Source organism: Tetrao urogallus (assembly GCF_951394365.1).
Source record: "Tetrao urogallus genome assembly, chromosome: 2".
Taxonomy (NCBI): domain Eukaryota; kingdom Metazoa; phylum Chordata; class Aves; order Galliformes; family Phasianidae; genus Tetrao; species Tetrao urogallus.
In genome coordinates, this window is record NC_136814.1 from 26,388,117 (window position 1) to 26,405,226 (window position 17,110).

The 17,110-nt window shown below is 43.0% G+C and overlaps 2 protein-coding genes across 6 annotated transcripts in view; one reads left to right on the plus strand and one right to left on the minus strand.

The window, feature by feature from the left end:
- Positions 1–293: 293 nt before the first annotated feature.
- On the minus strand, positions 294–2,244 carry MCFD2 (multiple coagulation factor deficiency 2, ER cargo receptor complex subunit; the record flags this gene model as incomplete). The annotated part of the gene is made up of 3 exons (XM_079532873.1): positions 294–425; positions 1,238–1,397; positions 2,105–2,244. 3 exons carry the CDS (start codon positions 2,242–2,244, stop codon positions 294–296), a joined length of 432 nt encoding a protein of 143 aa, XP_079388999.1.
- A 665-nt stretch (positions 2,245–2,909) lies between these two features.
- The window catches only part of TTC7A (tetratricopeptide repeat domain 7A), a gene marked incomplete at both ends in the record, with an annotated part of 161,190 nt that continues 146,989 nt past the window's right edge, over positions 2,910–17,110 (plus strand). For 4 of the 5 annotated variants that reach the window (XM_079532944.1, XM_079532945.1, XM_079532947.1 and 1 more), the window contains 3 exons: positions 2,910–3,072; positions 3,696–3,859; positions 5,394–5,562. In XM_079532944.1, coding sequence (XP_079389070.1) covers positions 2,910–3,072; positions 3,696–3,859; positions 5,394–5,562 — 496 coding nt within the window. Of the gene's footprint in view, positions 3,073–3,695; positions 3,860–5,393; positions 5,563–6,301; positions 6,323–17,110 lie in introns of those variants that run through there. The other variant, XM_079532948.1, reaches the window with a different exon arrangement.

The window sequence follows — 17,110 nt, forward strand, 5'->3', positions numbered from 1 at the left end:
TATTTGATTGTATTAAGTATTCACATTTAGCTTAAGAGTTTGCCAGCTGTGGCCTATGGAAATATTTTGATGCTTCCATCATTCGAGATTCATATACGTACCTACTTTTAGTCAAGCGTGGCTACCATTCTGAGATTAGCCAGCCTCTTAACACATAGAGTTTGCAAACAAATTCAACTGGACACTTCAGCTCACAAATACCTCAGCACAAAGGTTGACATGATTAATAAATCACATTATACTGGGTCACATTCCCATTCTGTTAGATGGAGAAACAAGCCCCCTTCAAAACCTTATTCCAGTGATTTTGCAAATTCTGCATAGTCAATGTATCCATCATTGTTCTTATCATCATCTCTTAAGACGTCATCTATTAGACTAATTAGCTCCTCTTCTTTCATTGCCTGGGTATTCTCACCACCTTCCTACAACAACAAAAAAACAAGACAACAGTTAAGCCATCTTTCTCATGCAGCGGCACATTTGACAGATTACTGACAACTGGTTTTTGTTAAGCAGCTCATGTTTGATGTTTAATGTGGCACTAGGTGTTATGTAATTATTTATTTCAATATAAGCAAATTTTACCAGATGCAAGCTATTAAGTCTACATTCTCTGCCTTTCAAAACAATATACATGAAGTTATATTCTGAATTGTAATTTTTGAAAGGTCAGTATGAGATACTGTGTCAGCATTATCTTTCCAAAGCAATTATATCTCCATTTGTCCTTAAATGTTCATAGCCAGGATGACAATGTGTTTAGGAAAAGATAAAGGCACGCTATGACTGGTTCTTGTCACACTATGTGCAGAGGTCTCCTGTACTTTGCATACTCACAGCAGCGACATTTTGGAATTGAAAACAGCAGTCTCAGGACCTGCAGCAGCATCACCACATGCTACTTCAATAACCTTGTTTTAGCTTAATTCCAATTTGGATAATTTCCCTTTCTCCTCTCCCCATCTCTGCCAATTGAAGAATCCTCTCTATCAAATCACTTCCACTCTTCATTCACACTGAAGTTTAAACTACAGCGGAATCTTCTTGAAAACTGTGATGTGAAACACTGTGATGAAGGCAGGACTTTTATAAGTCAAACCAAATGGGAGACAGTCTCATTTTCAGACCAAACTGTTGTACTGTAACTGCCCTGAAGGTGTATTGTAGATGCTCTACATCGAACTGCTTTTCAGAACTTTTTCTAAGCATACAAACTATTACAATATTCATCTACCTCTTTGTGGACATGTGATATAGCAGTAGCAAGCTCTAACCCATCTAGCAAATTATTGCCATCGTAATCATGCATTTTGAAGTAATGCAGCTGCAGCTCTTGTGGAGACATCTCAGACTCCGGTTTTTCAATAACTCCTTCTAAATGTTCCATGATGTGGCTATGGAAAAAAGAAGAAAAAAAAACACGACAAAACCCAGTGTTAACAGTTAATTATTAATTCTTGATTTACGTAAAATTTAGTCTTAGATCAAGCAGCCAAGTACATGGATACCACGTATCTCTAAAGCACCCTGCACACTGCCCACAACTGAAAGGTATTTTATAATGAAATGAGGAGGGTACAAAGGTTGTTTGCTACAGGTGCTGTGGTGGTCTCTGGTATCATAGATAGCTGTCCCTGTTTCTTCTGGCGTACTTAACAGATTATAGAAAAGTGAAGCAGTGCCCTGAATCTCCTTCTGGCTGCCTTCTAAAGCCCAGTAACTGGAGGAAGATCGCTCCCAGTCAAACGTGAAGCAGGGAATGTCATTGCTGCCAAGTCTCTTTTATGTATGAAGAAGCAAGGAAGAATAAAACTCTCCCCTACCTCTTCAAAACACAGCTTTGTTTATGTTACGCTGATCTAGGTAGCCAAGATGCCTGTAAGGAATGATTCATACTGTGAACGGGACTAAAGGTCCAGTACGACCTTTCCATATACCTCACATCCCTACTAAACTTACTGAGCGAATGCCTCATCTCTGACTCCACCCGTTCATACAACACCGCGAGGACAGAGGGTGCCCCAGGCTGCGACCCAGCTCACGTAACCTGACTTCAGAGACGAGCAAAGCACGGAGAAGTTCGTACTCGCAGAGCACCTACTCTTTATCCTGCACCAAGTTCTTATCGAGGCGGCCGTGTGAGGACAGACTCTCCGCCGCGGGCTCCTCGGCCGGGACAGGGCCGAGCCATGCGGCCACCAGGCAGAACAGCAGAGGGCTCCTAAAGCTCACGGGGGCCATCGTGGTCTCCTGGAAAAAAGAACACACACACACACACACTCCCTTAGACCAAAACGGGACGAAACAGCCCGGCCGAACTCCAGAACGCAGCCCTGCCCGCGGTAACGGGGCCAAAGTTCGCGCTCAGCACCGCGGCGCATCGATCCGGACACCGTGAAGCCAGCACAGCCGTTGTTTACATTTATCCCCCGCCCTCCTCGGCGCCCAGAGAAGGGGGCCATGACAGCGGCCCTACGCCCGGCCCTGCCCCTCGGCGCGGCTACACCGCGACCCGGCCGCGCTACGAACCCGCCGGCGGATAGCGGCCACCGCGCCGTGCCCAGCAGGTGGAGCCTCCCCGCGCCGGGCCCACCACCATCACACCGCCCCTCTGCTACTGCGCAGGCGCGCCCCGCCCATCGGCCGCACCGGACGTCACCGCCGCTGGAATTCCACGTGGAGCATTCGCTGACGGCCAGGTAGAGCGGGCGGGGCGAGGGCGGGGCTTACAGTGAGGGGCGTGGTTCGCGCGATTGAGGCGGGCCCTGCCTCGCGGCCCCTAGCTCGCCCGACAGCGCCAGGGGAAGCGTACTTACTGTTCCCGCCCCGCCCCGCCCCGCCGTGTCTGGGCGGCTTCGTGCAGGCCGGGGGCTGCCGCCGGACAGGGCGGGCACGCGCGCGCTAAGATGGCGGCTAAGGGCCCGCTGTCTCACGTGAAGCTGGAGGGGGAGATTGAGCGGTGCCGGGCGGAGGGGCACTGGGGGCAGCTCCGGCTCCTGGTGCAGCAGCAGCTGCTGCCGCCGGCGCGCACCCGGCGGAAAGTGGCGGCGGGGGGCACGGAGGAAACGGGTAAGCTTCTGTGCTCAGCGGGTCGGAGCCCTGCTGCGGCGGGGCTCGGGGGCGAGCGGGGCGCTCCGTGCGCGGGTCACTGTGCTCGGCTCGGCGGAGCGCTGTGCTGAAGCCCCCCGGCTCAGGGCTCCGAACCGGCCGTCTTCTGAGGATCCCGTCTGGGCTGAAGCGCGGGCTGCGCCTCGCCTGTCCGTGGGAGAACCGCTGAGGAGCGAGGCTGTGGCGCGTGGAGCTGGGACTTTGGCTTGTTCCCTTAAGCGTAACAGCGGTTTGGTTGCTCTGAAAGCATTATCTGTTGGTTTGCAGCCGTGTCACTCTAGCGCGAGAATGAACTGTGCTGTCAAAGCTATAGGATCCTATTGGGGAGAGATCTTCAAGTTAAAAGGAAGTGTCATAAGGTTTCAAGTAGCTCGAAGTTAGTGCAACTTCTCTTCCCCCTTCCCTCCCCCCCCCCCATTATTTCTTACTGTCTCTAGGGGTTATTACTATTTCTGTCTCTTGAAGGTGGTGCATTCTTTAACACTATTTAATTGCTAATTTAACGCTATTTATATTATAAAAATAGCATTCTTGAGTGATCAGCTCTTAAGTGATGTTTCTTGTTGATTGATGTGTGCTTTCAGAGGACTATGGGAGTATGCTGCTTGCAGAAGCTTTGCTGGAAGAATGCTTGAAGGAAAACTTTGCCAAACTGAAGGACTCTGTTCCACTGACAGAGAGGAATGAGCCAAAACTGAGTGAGGCTAAGCAGCATCTGACCAATGTCTTAATCAGAGGAAAACTGCGAGTAAGTGGGCTCTGTCACTGTGATTCCTGTTAATCTGATATTTTTCTTGTGCACTTGTTAGCCTGATAGGAAGGACATTGCCTTATCACGTCCCTCTGTGTACCATGCTGTATTTGTAGGCATTACTGATGTACTGGTAATTCAGTGCCCCTTTGCAGTGTCTTCTGTTGGATGTAGTGCATCCAAACAGATGATGTGCTGCAAATATATAGTGTTTATTTTTGATGAGGAAGAGGTAGAGCTCTCTGCAGTGTTGGGGCATGGCCACAGAACAGTGTTGCTGGGTTAGCCTGTCTGCTGGACCTCCTGCTGCTCATGGGCTGAGGGAACTGTGTGCAGCTCCTGATGGATGTGAGACCTGCTGTGAGCAGCTGCTGGGTGTCTGAGTTTGTAGCGCAGGTCCAGTATTACAGCCTGGCATTTCTCTCAGCCTCTGCTAGAGAAGTTAGGTGAAATTGTGCCTCAGGTTTATTTCATGGTCTGGGTACATGGTTTGTAGCTGCACATAAGCTAAGCTGCAGAGCTTTAGGAAAGTTTCAAGATCAACAATTGTTGGCATCCTTGGAGACACAGTTGTAAAAATAGCTTTAAGAAGTCTATGAATTACAACAGTCTGAAGTTCTAGACTTGTATTACTTTTAGTCCTGAAACTTATGGGCTAGTTATCCTTGAAGTGTGTGTTATACTTGGATTGCTTGCTGTGGCACACATGCTTAGTTTTTTTTTTTTTTCCCAGGGGTGCTCCTTGTTAACTTCTTGGAAGTATATTTAAAAAATATATGGTTAGGGAAGGAAGCATAATGCGTCCAGCTTTATAGTTCAACCCCAGTAACGGATGGAACCACTGAATTTTCTCAGGTCTTAGTGTTAGGTTTGGCTTCAGGAATTGCAATTACTGTTTCTTTCTTGGAGATGACTTAGCTACTGATGTAAGATTTGGCCTGTATTGATTGAGTGTGTTGAGAAAAGGAGGGCAAAGAGTTAGGAATCACTTCATGCTTTCTGAAGCACAAGAAGGGTCTGAACATTAGTATTTTACTGAGATTTTTTTTTTCTTCATCAGTTTGTATGGATGTTTTCAATCCTTAGGAAACCAGTCAAATCTTAAAAATGGTAGACATGCCTTCTTTTTTTCTACCTTGAGAAAGTTTGGGAGCTTTCCTGCTCTTTAGTTAAAGGTATGGAGGAGAGGATAGTAGCTGACTGAACAACACTTTCTCCCTAGTTTCAATGCAGGGGATTTATGCGTATGTGGCTAGTTCTGACACTGGTAAGCTTTTGTGTTAGCAGAGGCTGGTGAATGAATAGAATAGGGTCAGCTACTTCAGAGTAGGTCCTTGACATCTGTGGTTTGCTTCTCTCACAAGCTTATCCCAAAAATCACTAGACGCTTAAATCCTTCTTACTCCAACCTGTGTAGTTGGCAAGGTTAAGAATAAAGCATTCTTAGTTTTGCTCAGTTTGTTCTTGAGTACCTCATTTGTGCTGTCTGTTATTTACCATGTATTCACTCTTTCCCCCACCTCCTTTTCAGCCTAAATATATGACCGAAACGATGCTGATCCTTGGAAAGCTTCATTATGTAGAGGGATCCTACAGAGATGCCATCAGCGTGTATGCAAAAGCAGGAATTGATGACCTCTCAACAAAAGATGAACCTTTGTACATGCTGCGTCTGGTGGCTGAAGCCTTTGTTATTAAAGGTAAAGGATCACGTATGTATATTTGAAATATGCTGTTGAGGTTGAAGTTACATTTCCAAGATTGGAACAGAATTAGGGCAGTGTTGTACCTTTAGAAAATCCTACTGGCTGTGGTCGGTGTAGCTTAATTTTAAAGGCATTATGGAGTCTTAGTCCATGGTTTTTAAAACTGGCTGACTTGCAAAAAAAAGCTTGACATTGGAAATAGTGTGGTAACTGTTGGCTGTGAATCAGCAACACACCTATGCTATGTGTTTTTGTGAAAATCTAAATCAACCATTCAGCTTAATTGGGGCCTGTGTTTTCTCATAGAGTTCATCCACTTGTAAATGTTAATGATTTCTGTGAAATAAACGAGGACATTGTAACCAAGTGTTAAACTCTGGACTAATGCAATATGTGCTTTCAAATCAGGGTAGTATGTTTTCGCAATGTATATCACACGGAATCAGGCCTATTGTACAAACAGGAATCTCCTTCCCTTTTTATTTCTATGAATGTTGCACTGAGAGATTTTAATCAAAACTGCCTCTGTTGATAGTGAAAGTGTGTTTCAGTTTTGAGTGGGTGAAAGGAAGGCTCTAGTTGGATATTGATTTGGGAGGGGGAAGATCAGTAGCCTTCTCCTTCATTTGCTTTCAGTTTCTTTATAAATGTTGCTCAAGTACTGCTACCTATCTACTGCTTTCTACTCTTTTCAGCATGTCCACCAGCTAATTAGGTGAATGAGAACTCTGTGATGATCAGATACCTTCAACTGGTATGTAAAAGAGTGATGCCAAATCAACCCAACGTGCTGTTTGACTGGGCTGCTAGTATTGCTGATGATAATTGGGTGTTCTGTGAACTCACACATTCTCCTTTTTTTTTTTTTTTTTTTAAAAGCTGTTTTTGCTGCCTTGCTTGCTTTGGTTATGTTTGCTGTGGCACTGGTTGAATCTGCTTTGTTAATGAGCTTTTGTGGAGTAGGACTAATTTACCTGTAACTTATACTAATGCTTGCATGGTACAGAAGAGTGAGTGACTACTAGTCCATTTATTGTAGGGTTTTTTGTTTGTTTTTTGAGACTGACTAGTGGTACACTCTGGGAATTGGATAAGGTCCTTGGTGAGATGAGAGTATAACAAGGTATGCATGAATGCTGACACAATTACATTGCCCTGGAAGACTTCTGTGGTAGATGATGGCCACACTGCCTTATGAAGATGCAGGAGGTGGAGTTGTTTAGCTCAGAGGATCAGGCTTTAATTTTTTTTTTTTTCAACAGGTTAGTGTGGAATACAAATATTTTTTTTGCACATGTGTTTGTTTATAAACCATAAGGCGCTCCCAGTATTGCAAAGTTACCTCTTTGCAGTCCTGTTTCCCAGCATTTATCCTCTATAATGATTACTTCCAGATTAGCCTGGATATCAGGGTATATAGTAAGTCACTTGATATCCTACCAGAGCTTTTGACCAAAAAGTCCAGCAGAATGGAGCTTGCCCAGCTAACTTTGAAGAAAGTGCTCACTCCTGGGATCATGGTTTCAGCATTCTGTGTGATCGACACACCAGTTTTACAGAAGCAGGTGCTAGAAACTTGCACAGGAAACTGTGACAACAGAAGTGTGGATTTAAATTTTGTTTTCAAAATGTGTCTGCCCAAGCTACAGCTGCAGGATAAGTAGCAGAACATGAATTTGAATTACTTAAAATTTACTTAAATGTTAGTATAAGGACTTCTTCCTTTTTTTTTTCATTTGGTGTCTGTGTAGAAATTCTGTTGATCCATAATGCCTTTGGTTGAATTACTGTTAGCTTATACAAGCTGAAACCTTCTGTAAGGCCACTCATGAGAATCACTGATAACATTTCTGCAGGGATCATTAATGCAACAATCGAAAAAAGCCAGAACCCTATCTTTATTTTCTCTTTATTTCAGGAACTTCAATTTCCTGCTTAATTTTTCATTCTGATCTTTTGTAATGGGAGGAAGGGGCCAGAATACCCATGTTCACCCAGTAACACACCTGAGCTTGTTACCACTTAATATAAACATGAAGCCATCTTGTTTTTTTGTGTAGGTAGTACTGTTCTCAAGGATAGTGCAGGAAGGATCACAAGAAAAATAGTCACATCAGAGGCACTCATACTTAACCATTTTAATGTTGGAGACAAACTAAAACACAGTGAGAAAGAGGATCTGTGCAAATCCAGTATGGGGTAGAAATGAAACATGAGACAGTGAAACTGAGGTTGCTTTCTTAGAGCACCTTTTGAATTCCACAATACTGAAGGCTGGATGCTGAGCTAAATCTGAGTGACCTCTGAAGAATGGTAGCAGGTGGTTGTTTGATGGTATGGTAAGAAGAGATACAAATTTGCTGCCTTACTAATTGACCTGTAGAAGTTGAAGAGCAGGAAAAGTTTCCTTGCTTGCCTTGCTCTGTTGGCTTCCACGCAAATTGAGTTCACACATGAACTCCTGAAATTGTTTATGATTACTAGGGTTTGAGTTACCAACAAATTGCAGGATAAATGTCGGAAGTTAAGATTCTTTCAGTATCTAAGCTGATGGCTTCTGCTTCTCCTGTTCTCAAATCCCTGCACTGAAGGGAGAGGAGTAGCACATCATAGTCCTGTGGGCACTGAGTGGAGCACTAACAACAGTTTGATTCTTAGCAATGACTGTTAATCTCTGTTGTGAGTTAATGGGTGGTTGGACTGTATGTGTCTCTCTCCTTCTTCCTCATCTTCTGTGAGGTTAATTCCACCTTAAAACCTCTACTTGGTTTACAGTATGGCAGGTAATTGCTGATGCAAGTAGTTGCGAGAAACCATATTGAGTAATAAAACTTGCTTGTGTATTGCTTCTTATTCTTTTGGGATGCACTGTGGTTTTGTTACTTGTGTTGCCCATTTGAGATATGCAGACAGAACTACAAAACTGCACATGTAAATGTAAGTCCATTGGCTTGCTTTCCCTCTGGCAGTGCTTGCTGCGGAAACTGCAGTGATCCCCATCTGCTCCCAGTGGATAGATCTCTCGACTATGGTACAGTTGGTCACAACCTAACCCTTTTCAAAGCAAAGTATCTCTAGCCAGGACTTAAGCTCACCTAAATTCCTTATTTGTGGAATAGTTGTGTCTAAATAAATTAGCTTTTGTAGCTATATGAGGGTTATATATTCCTATATTTTTGTGTTTGGAGGTTTTAATTCCCTAGCTCACATCACTGATCTCTGCAGAAATGTGAATGGAGTAATTTCTTGCCTGGTGATATTGCTGCTTTGGGTATTTGGCTTTTTACAGTGAGTGTCATTGAAATAAATTTTATGTAGACAAGTGAAGTTCATTAAGTTGGTTGTTCAGATAGGAACTTAGAGTTGTGGAGAACTGAAGTGAGTTGCTTTCTGTCATGCTGTGAGTCAGTGGCAAAACTGAAAAAAGGAAGTAGGAAAAAGATCTCCCATAGCTAACTTGTCTGTTGACTCAGTCATTTTCTGTAGTGTCAGAGCCATTTTAAGCTCTTCTAGGGTAGGTTTTGTGTATATATATTAAAAATATGAAAAAGATGTAATGTGAATTGCATACTTGTGCTGTTTTTTGTTCTTTTTAAACGCTTTTTGGATTAGTCCCAATGGAATTGTGCTCTCTCCTCTTTTGTTTCCTAAGTACTTGGTGTGAGTGCAGGGAGGTGGTGCACCCAGAGGTCTGAAGCCTCTTTTGTTTGGGAGCTGCATGATGCCCAGCCTTTTTTTGCAGCCTGTTGCCAACCTGAGTCATGAAGGCGTGGGGAGGACTTAATCGGCATATGGGCCCTTGGCTCTGTCATGACTGGCAGTTCTGGAGACTTCTGCAGCACTTCTGATGGGATGTGCAGTGTCAGAGCTGCTGTGGGGTGAGTCACTCCGTAGGGAGGAGCTCCTTGCATCCAGCAGGGCTGATGCCAGGCCACTGACTTCCTATCTGAATCTCTGCATGCGAATCAGTGGTGAAATAAGAATGCAAATAGTTTCTAGCTGCTTTCCTGGGAAGTAGGGCTTTAGCAGTCCCGCTACCTCTTTGTTTCCTTTTGTCCATCCTTTAATGATTTTTGTGTCTTTACTGCTAATTTCAGCAGTATCAGATCTCTCAGTGTGAGAGACCAGGTCTGAATCTGTACAGTCAGAAGCTTGCAGTGCTGGGCTGACTCATGGCCTCCTCAGTCGGTGTCTGATGCGGATGGAGTGAAGGCCTGGTGTGGTGGCGGCTGGAAGGAAGCTGTGGGGTGATGTGCTTGCGGGAGGCTAAGGAATGCTGAGGTGAATCTCTGCTACGTTGATTTCTAACAGCTGTGAGATATTTGAAAACCTTAGAAAAGGAGCCCTGTTGTATCAAAAGGTTTCAATATGGAGCTCAGCGTTTTTGAAATCTCAGAAAAAAACATGTGGAAAAGATAATTAAATGTTGTGACTGTGAGAAGCCTTGGGGAGTTTGTATTTTGTTACAAGTCAACCACGAATCACATATATAAGAATTTTTTTCAGTCCCGTGGCTTGGAACGTTCTGTATTTTGTCCTATACCCTACTTCAGCCATTTGAAGGTGTTGAAGAGCAGTAATGTGACCCTTCTGCAGAACCATAAGGTCACGATGCCAATGCTTCTAGACCGAGCCATGCGCATGCTTCAAGTCAGCCACTATTCTTTGGAGCTTTCCCAGGAGCTGTGAGTTAGACTGATGGTAGCAGAGCTCTGAGCCCAGCATGTGAGGGCTTTTCCAGAGTTTAAAAATCCGTCAGGGATTCTGGGTTTAGATCAGCTCTGTGGGTTTTCAGAGTTCTGTGTTTGTTTAGTTGCCTTTAGGACTGGTCTCACACTTGCACGTTTCTTGTAAGGTTGTGTCTTTTAAAACTTCCAAGGTGAGGTCAGTATTGCTTGAAAGGATATTTTTCTGCTTTCTCTCCATGTAAAATCTCAATCTCAGATTTATAAAACCGGAACTGATTGCTTGCAGGTTGTAACAGTGCTCTGGATGGAAAATGGTGGTATCACAAGTATGCAGAGAAACAAATCTTTTAAGAAATAATAAAAAGAAAGATAGAACTTTTAGTCAGATCATTTGAGAACTACGTACTTGGTTTTAGCATGACTTGTAGATGGATCAGTTTGTGCCTCATTTTTTTTAATCATCTATTTTAAACTTCCTTTTTGCTTCTTCATTACATTCTTACTGTATTTCTTGTTGGTTTGAGAAGTATTAAAAATGTGGGTTTGCATCTGCTAAACATAGCTGTGGTATTATCATTATCTTTCATTCTACCTAATCAGAAGGTACTTCACCTATTCGTTCATATGCTTCAGGGAAGTCCTTTACATTTGCATGTCATTCATTATTTTTTAATACTGTTTTCTACAGCACGACTAATTCTCTAGGTGCAATTAAGTGCTGTATTGATTCTTCAGCTTTGAAAAGCTGTTCATTAGATTAAACAAATGGAGTTAGATGAGAGGAAGAAAGAGAGGAGGGGGTTGGTTTTTGTTTTTGTTTTTTCTTTTTTTTGCTTCATGGAAGAGAGCCTTTATTTTCAAGACTAATTTCAGCATTTCATCAAATTCTAACTTCAGTTTGCTTTCTTTTTTTTACTTAATGCTGCCCATTGCGTGCTGTGAAGATAAATTTTGTTCAAATAATTAAATAGTTCATGTTGTGGGCTTAACTCAAACAGTCATACTTCTAAGGAAAGTCCTTCCAAAACCTGAATTTCTAGTTAACTTTTGTGGTGTGGCATTTCTATGTACTTGGTCTTTGTTGAATAAGATGGCAATACCCAAACTAGTGAGTGTGCTGGAACAGTGACTGAAATAATTTCAAGAACCAGCAGTTTAAACAGTTGCAAGTGCAGATAAGCTGAGTTTAGAAATGCTGTGTAGTTTTGCAGAGTCATAATCTATTTTGTTATCCTCCTTTCAAAGGGAATTCACATTTCCAATTTCTTTTTGCTGGAAACATGTTTCGTCCAGGTGACAGTTTACAAACATGTTGCAGGCTAATTGTATACTTTCTCAGTTTGTCCTTTTTTCTGAGGACATAGAAGCTTGCAAGTCACACTCTCCTTTCCCAGACTAGCATTTAGAATGCTGTCCTGACTGTTTGATGCCAAAAAAACCCCACAACCATCACATCTATCCTTATGACTGTGTATTTCTGTGCCTGGTATTGTTCCATTGGCTGATCATAAGAGGTCAAGTTGTCCAAGAATAACTTTTCTGTAGAGCATAAGATTCCTACATCCTCTCTTTTTTGCTGTGTAAGGATATGACTTGTCTTGATAAGTAAGACAAATGTAGAAGAGAATTATTGGAAGGGTGATGACACTTTTCCATGTTCAGATAAATCATTTTCCTTGTCCTTTCTGGGCTGTAATAAGGGAAAGTAAAACATGTTGTAATTGCCTGTGTCAAGATAAAGACGATCCATTCCTGCATTACAGTTTGTTAGCCCTGTGACTGTAAGGAACACTTACAGTTTTGCTGTGGTACAAAGGGAGAATCCAGCTCTTCCTCTGTCCTTCCACCACTGCCTCTCACCTTACGTACATCCCGCCTGCATTGCTGCTTCTGGCTGACGGGAGGGCATCTTGCTGTAATGTACCCATAGAGCAAAGATGGGTGATAGGCTGTAAGGGGCAGGGAAAAATCCTGAGGGTGTGGATTCCCTCCCTGCTTACACCAATTCACTTTGGTATCAATATGGCACAATTGTCAGCGTGGCCTGCTTACTGTAGGCTTTTACTTGAGGGATTCTAAACATCTTCTACTCTAATCCAGTTCAGACCAGGAGAGCTGTTATCTGAACATATTTTGACATGGCTGGGACCCCCATTCGTTGCTCTGGAGCCTGGCAGCCTTGCAGATGGCATTGCTGGTTAATGCAGGAAAGTGTGGTGTAGTCTGATGCTGAGAATAAGGCATTTTGTTTGCAGAGCTTGTTTGCACTTTTGCTTAACAAAAACTGTCTCTTTTAAATGCTGATGCACATCAGAGGAAGAGACTTTGTTCTGTACCTCATGTATGCTTCAAAGCTACTGCCTACAATTATGTCAACTAGACAGGGAGCATGTAGTTTATTTGTGCTGACATCAGGGTAGCTGTCTGGTAGGCAAAAGCTCTGCTTTGTAGATGCAGGTGCTTTGTTAAGTTGTAGTCCCTTTTTTTTTCCTCTTCAGCTGCAAAAGTACATCACAGAATCACAGAGTGGCCTGGGTTGGAAGGGACCTCAAGGATCCTGAATCTCCAGTGCCTCTGCAACAAGCAGGGCCACCAACTTCCCCGTTTAATACTAGACCAGGCTGCCCAGGGCCCCATCCAACCTGGCCTTGAACACCCCCAGGGGCATATTGAAGTGTACTCTGATTCAGGGACTGCAGTTTTACACAAGAACTTTCTCACTGGTGCTGCTGCCTGGCAGTGATGCAGTGAGCCCAAACACTACATCCCAGTGCTAGATTATCAGTGCAGCCACACTCTGTTGTGCCCCGTCCGCTTGGCTTTTCTGCTTCTCCACTTTTGCCTGCTGCATTTAGACTAGAGACAAATGTAGTTCTTTGTCTGTGAAAGTATGTGGATGATGTTGACCAAGTCAGCAAGTTGTGAGAGAACGCTGCTCTCACCTGTTTGCTGTAGTCCAGCAGTGCCATCTCCTTTACTGCCGTCAGATGTATCATAGAGTGGAGGTGTCCTGGTACAAACCAGGGATGTACAAATGCTCCATTGGGGTTCAGAAGGAAAATATGTAGGTTGCTTTGAAAGCAATGCCTTTTATTTATTTTTGTGGAAACTGGAACAGATGCAGAGAACACAGTAGCACTATCTGGTACAGCAAATTCTCAGCTGCAGAGTGCTATTTTTCAGTGTAGTTGCCACCGTTAGATTCTCATTTTTCCAGCAATAAACAAGAGTCTATGAAAATCTGCATCCATGAAGGTGATCCACTGTTTCACAGCTGCTATGATGGCATCCTTGCTTAAATGCATCACTCACTACCTCAGTGTGCTTGCATGCCTTGTTTGGTCTCCATAAAGCTTCAGCAAATATTGATGAATGGCAGTGAGTGCCAATTTTCTGCATGGAGGAATTCAGACACTCCTTTGCTTCATGTGCACTTCCATATCAGACACCATTGCGTGAGACTGCCCTTCTGCTGCCATCTGACATACAGTGGAATAGTGGCAGGAATGTTCAATATCTACTGCCTATCACTAACACCTGCCTCTGATGTCATGGGCCAACATCATATAATAGAGGCATTACTTTTGGAGTAGCCCTTGTACCTTGAAGATTTCTATCAAGGTGTTGTGGATTGCTGATAATGCACGCAGAAGTGAGCAATAAGAAAATGGTGGAGCTGACATTTGTATTAGTATGAGCCTTTCATTAGTCACATTCTGCAGTCCTTGCTTTTACCTTTGTAATTAGGTCACACCAGAGATGCTTGAAGTCCAGCAACATTCAATTCAGTAACTAAAAAATTTAACTGAATCTCGCAATACATTTTTAGCAGCCTCTTTTAGGATTTCTTTCTCAATAGCAGAAGGGCCAAACCGCATACCGTTGCAGGAGCACTTGTTCTTCCTGCTGTGGTAAATGGCTGAAATGATAGAAAGACAATACTTTCACAAGCTAAAATGTATTCCTTTGTTAGCAAATAAATACTTTGCTTGAGATTTGAAGGAAGAAGTGTTACAAACAAGCCACTGAAGGAAAAACACTGGAGAATATACTGTAAGGTGTAAACGATTTCCTTAATAAAAGCAATGCTTCTGAAAAAAAAAAATCGTGCATGTGTAACAGCTTTTGGAGCCACTGCTTTGCAGTTAATGAAAAAGGGGTTTCTAGGATAAGACTGCAGAAGTGGCATCACAAGAAATTTGTTATCAGTTGTAGGTAAGATTTTGTAGAAAGAAGAGAAACCAGGAGGTGCACAGAGTGATCCAAGGTGTTAACAGTTTGGTAGTTCTGTAAACACAAAACCTTTGAACAGTAGAATTATTGCACTACTCTGTGATGCGGGGGGAAGTGAGCAGAAGCATCTTTCACTCACAGCCTCACTGGTTTTCTTGTGGACAAAGTGCTTAAAAGAGCTGTTGAACTTAAAAATGTTTAACAAAAGATGAGCGCTCCAAATTTGCTCATCTTTTCTGTGATGACAGATGGCTGTCAGTAGCATGCTACCTAGCATGTTTTTAAAAAAAAAAACCAAAAACCCAACATGTTTTAGCTGTCCTTTCAAGGTAGAGGTGATGTTTTAATGGCGAGGAAGCGACTGAAGCTGTTTTTACAGCAGATGTTGGCAAACGTTTCCATCATTGTCTGATTGTCACTATTTTTTTGCTGCAGTTGCTGAATATGCTACCTACAAAAACTCTTACCTATACACAAATTTCTAACCCATTTAAAAATTGTCCGAATAATGAATTTTGATGGGTTTTGAACCTATTTATTGTTAACATTGTTTATGACCAACAGGAAAGAGGGAAATATACTAGGTGAATTTAAAATTAAAAGAAATGTAGTCGGTGCAGCCTACAGTGCACTGCTTCCCTTTGGGTCTGCATGCCTTTGTCAGCTATGGCAGCCATTAAAACTGAGTATGAAATTAAACCCAAGAACCAGACTTTTCAATCACTGTATCAGTGTAAACCAAAGATTTTTTTTGCCAAAAAAAGTGCAGAACCACAATCCATCACACGGCTCTCTCTAAAAATATAATTCCTGTTTTTCTAATGATGCAAAAAATATTTTGTACTGTTAATGAAATTGAAAAATATTTTTAGTTTTCCTTTATCTCATTCTTCAAATTTTATTTTAGTAGGTTTTATAACATGCACATTATATTAGTTTAGAAGTCTGTGTATTATTTATGAATGTACTTATTGGAAATGCTTGCTCAGGAGAATAAGGATGTATGATCAAAAAGATGGAGACTGCTTTGTTGTCGTTTAAAGTCCAGGTTCAAAGATCTGCTGTGAAGCTGTAGAACAACCAGCCTGCAGGCGTCACATCTTGATATGCTCAGGAAAACAGATGTCCTTGGATTGAGGTGGCTGACTTTTGTGTTGCAGGGAGGCGTGCAGAGCCGATGTGGAGCTGGTCAGGGGGAGGTGACTGAAGTGGCTTCTCACAGCAGTGCTTGCCATCCCCTGGCTACACGTGTGCTCAATCAGGAAGGTTTCCTGGTTTTAGAGATCAGCTAGAGCTGTAGGTGCAAGTCTAAGCAGTTGATGTTCTCCTTTGCATAATGAGCATAACAGTGTTAGGATTAGGTTATTGCATCCAAAAGTTGAATGTCTGGGAGTAGGTGTTGAGTTCTGCTTTGGTGCAGCTAAGCAGCCTTGCAGAGGCAATTTCCCTGTTTCATTTTCCACGTTGTGGATTAAAAGGTCTTTGGAGGGTTTCAGCTGAGGTCACGAGTTTTCTGCACTTGCTGTAAGATGCAAGACTTTTGTGTGGCAGTAATTTGAAGCAATAGCACAAGAAGCTTGTGCAGCATTCTTGCAAAACAAAACCTCTTTCCTCCTGCCCTTTCACAAAATGTAATATAAATATATGGATATATTTAAAATCCAGGGCTTCTAGGCCTTTCCTGCTCCACTTGTGTTTGCATTGCAAGAAAATGCAATTAAACTGATAGGCCAGTTGCTGGGAGGATAAGTCAAGACCCCTGGTGTGAATTATTCAAGCTGCTGTGAGTTGTGGCAGAAATAATACATAACACTGGGTCTTGCTTATGTCAAGCCAATCCAGACAGCTTCGTTGTCTTGTTGAAGTTTGGGCTTTTTGCTTTCCAAGACATCATAATGTGATTGCTTGGTTGAGAGCTGTGCTGTAAAGTTGGCCTCTTGGCTGACAGTGGGAGGATGGCCATAATACCAATTCTACAAGGGTTTGGTTGTGCCTTTTAATTCTACTGTCTTTGAAAGAGTGTTTGGTGCATCTTTGAATTTTAGTTCATGTGTGTGTATGTGTTTCAGGAGCTGGTCTTGTTTTGGCGTGGGCTGACTTGCTAGAACTGTGCTGAAGTGGCTGCAGGTGCCCAGCAGAAGACATCCTGTGCTGGAAGGGCTGTGGGACTGAGGGTGTGCAGCTGCTGTGCTGTGGTTGACACCCTGGCTTACCTTGGGACAAATTATTTATGTTCCTGTAGTAACATCACTGCATGTCCTCAGCTTAGCAGCTCTGGCTTCTGGCCGGGGTAGCCTGTCTCTGTGGCTGTGAGCATAGGTATGTCTTGAGTTGCAGGCTGGAACTGATGCTTTTGACAGAGTTACAAGTCCACCCTAAGCTCTTTTTTGAGTTCCTATCGATGTGCTTGACACAGACATAACACCAGGCCACATGGAAGCCTATGTTAGAATGAAAATGATGAGAACTGTGATTAGACTGATATATCCCTCCTAATTCGTAGGAGTAATACTGCTATGTGAGGAACTAGTTAATGAATTGGAAGAAGCAGGCTACCTTAGCCTTCTCTTCTCCCTAGCAGCTGTGCAGTCTCCATCTATTCACAGAGGCTTAAAGACCTG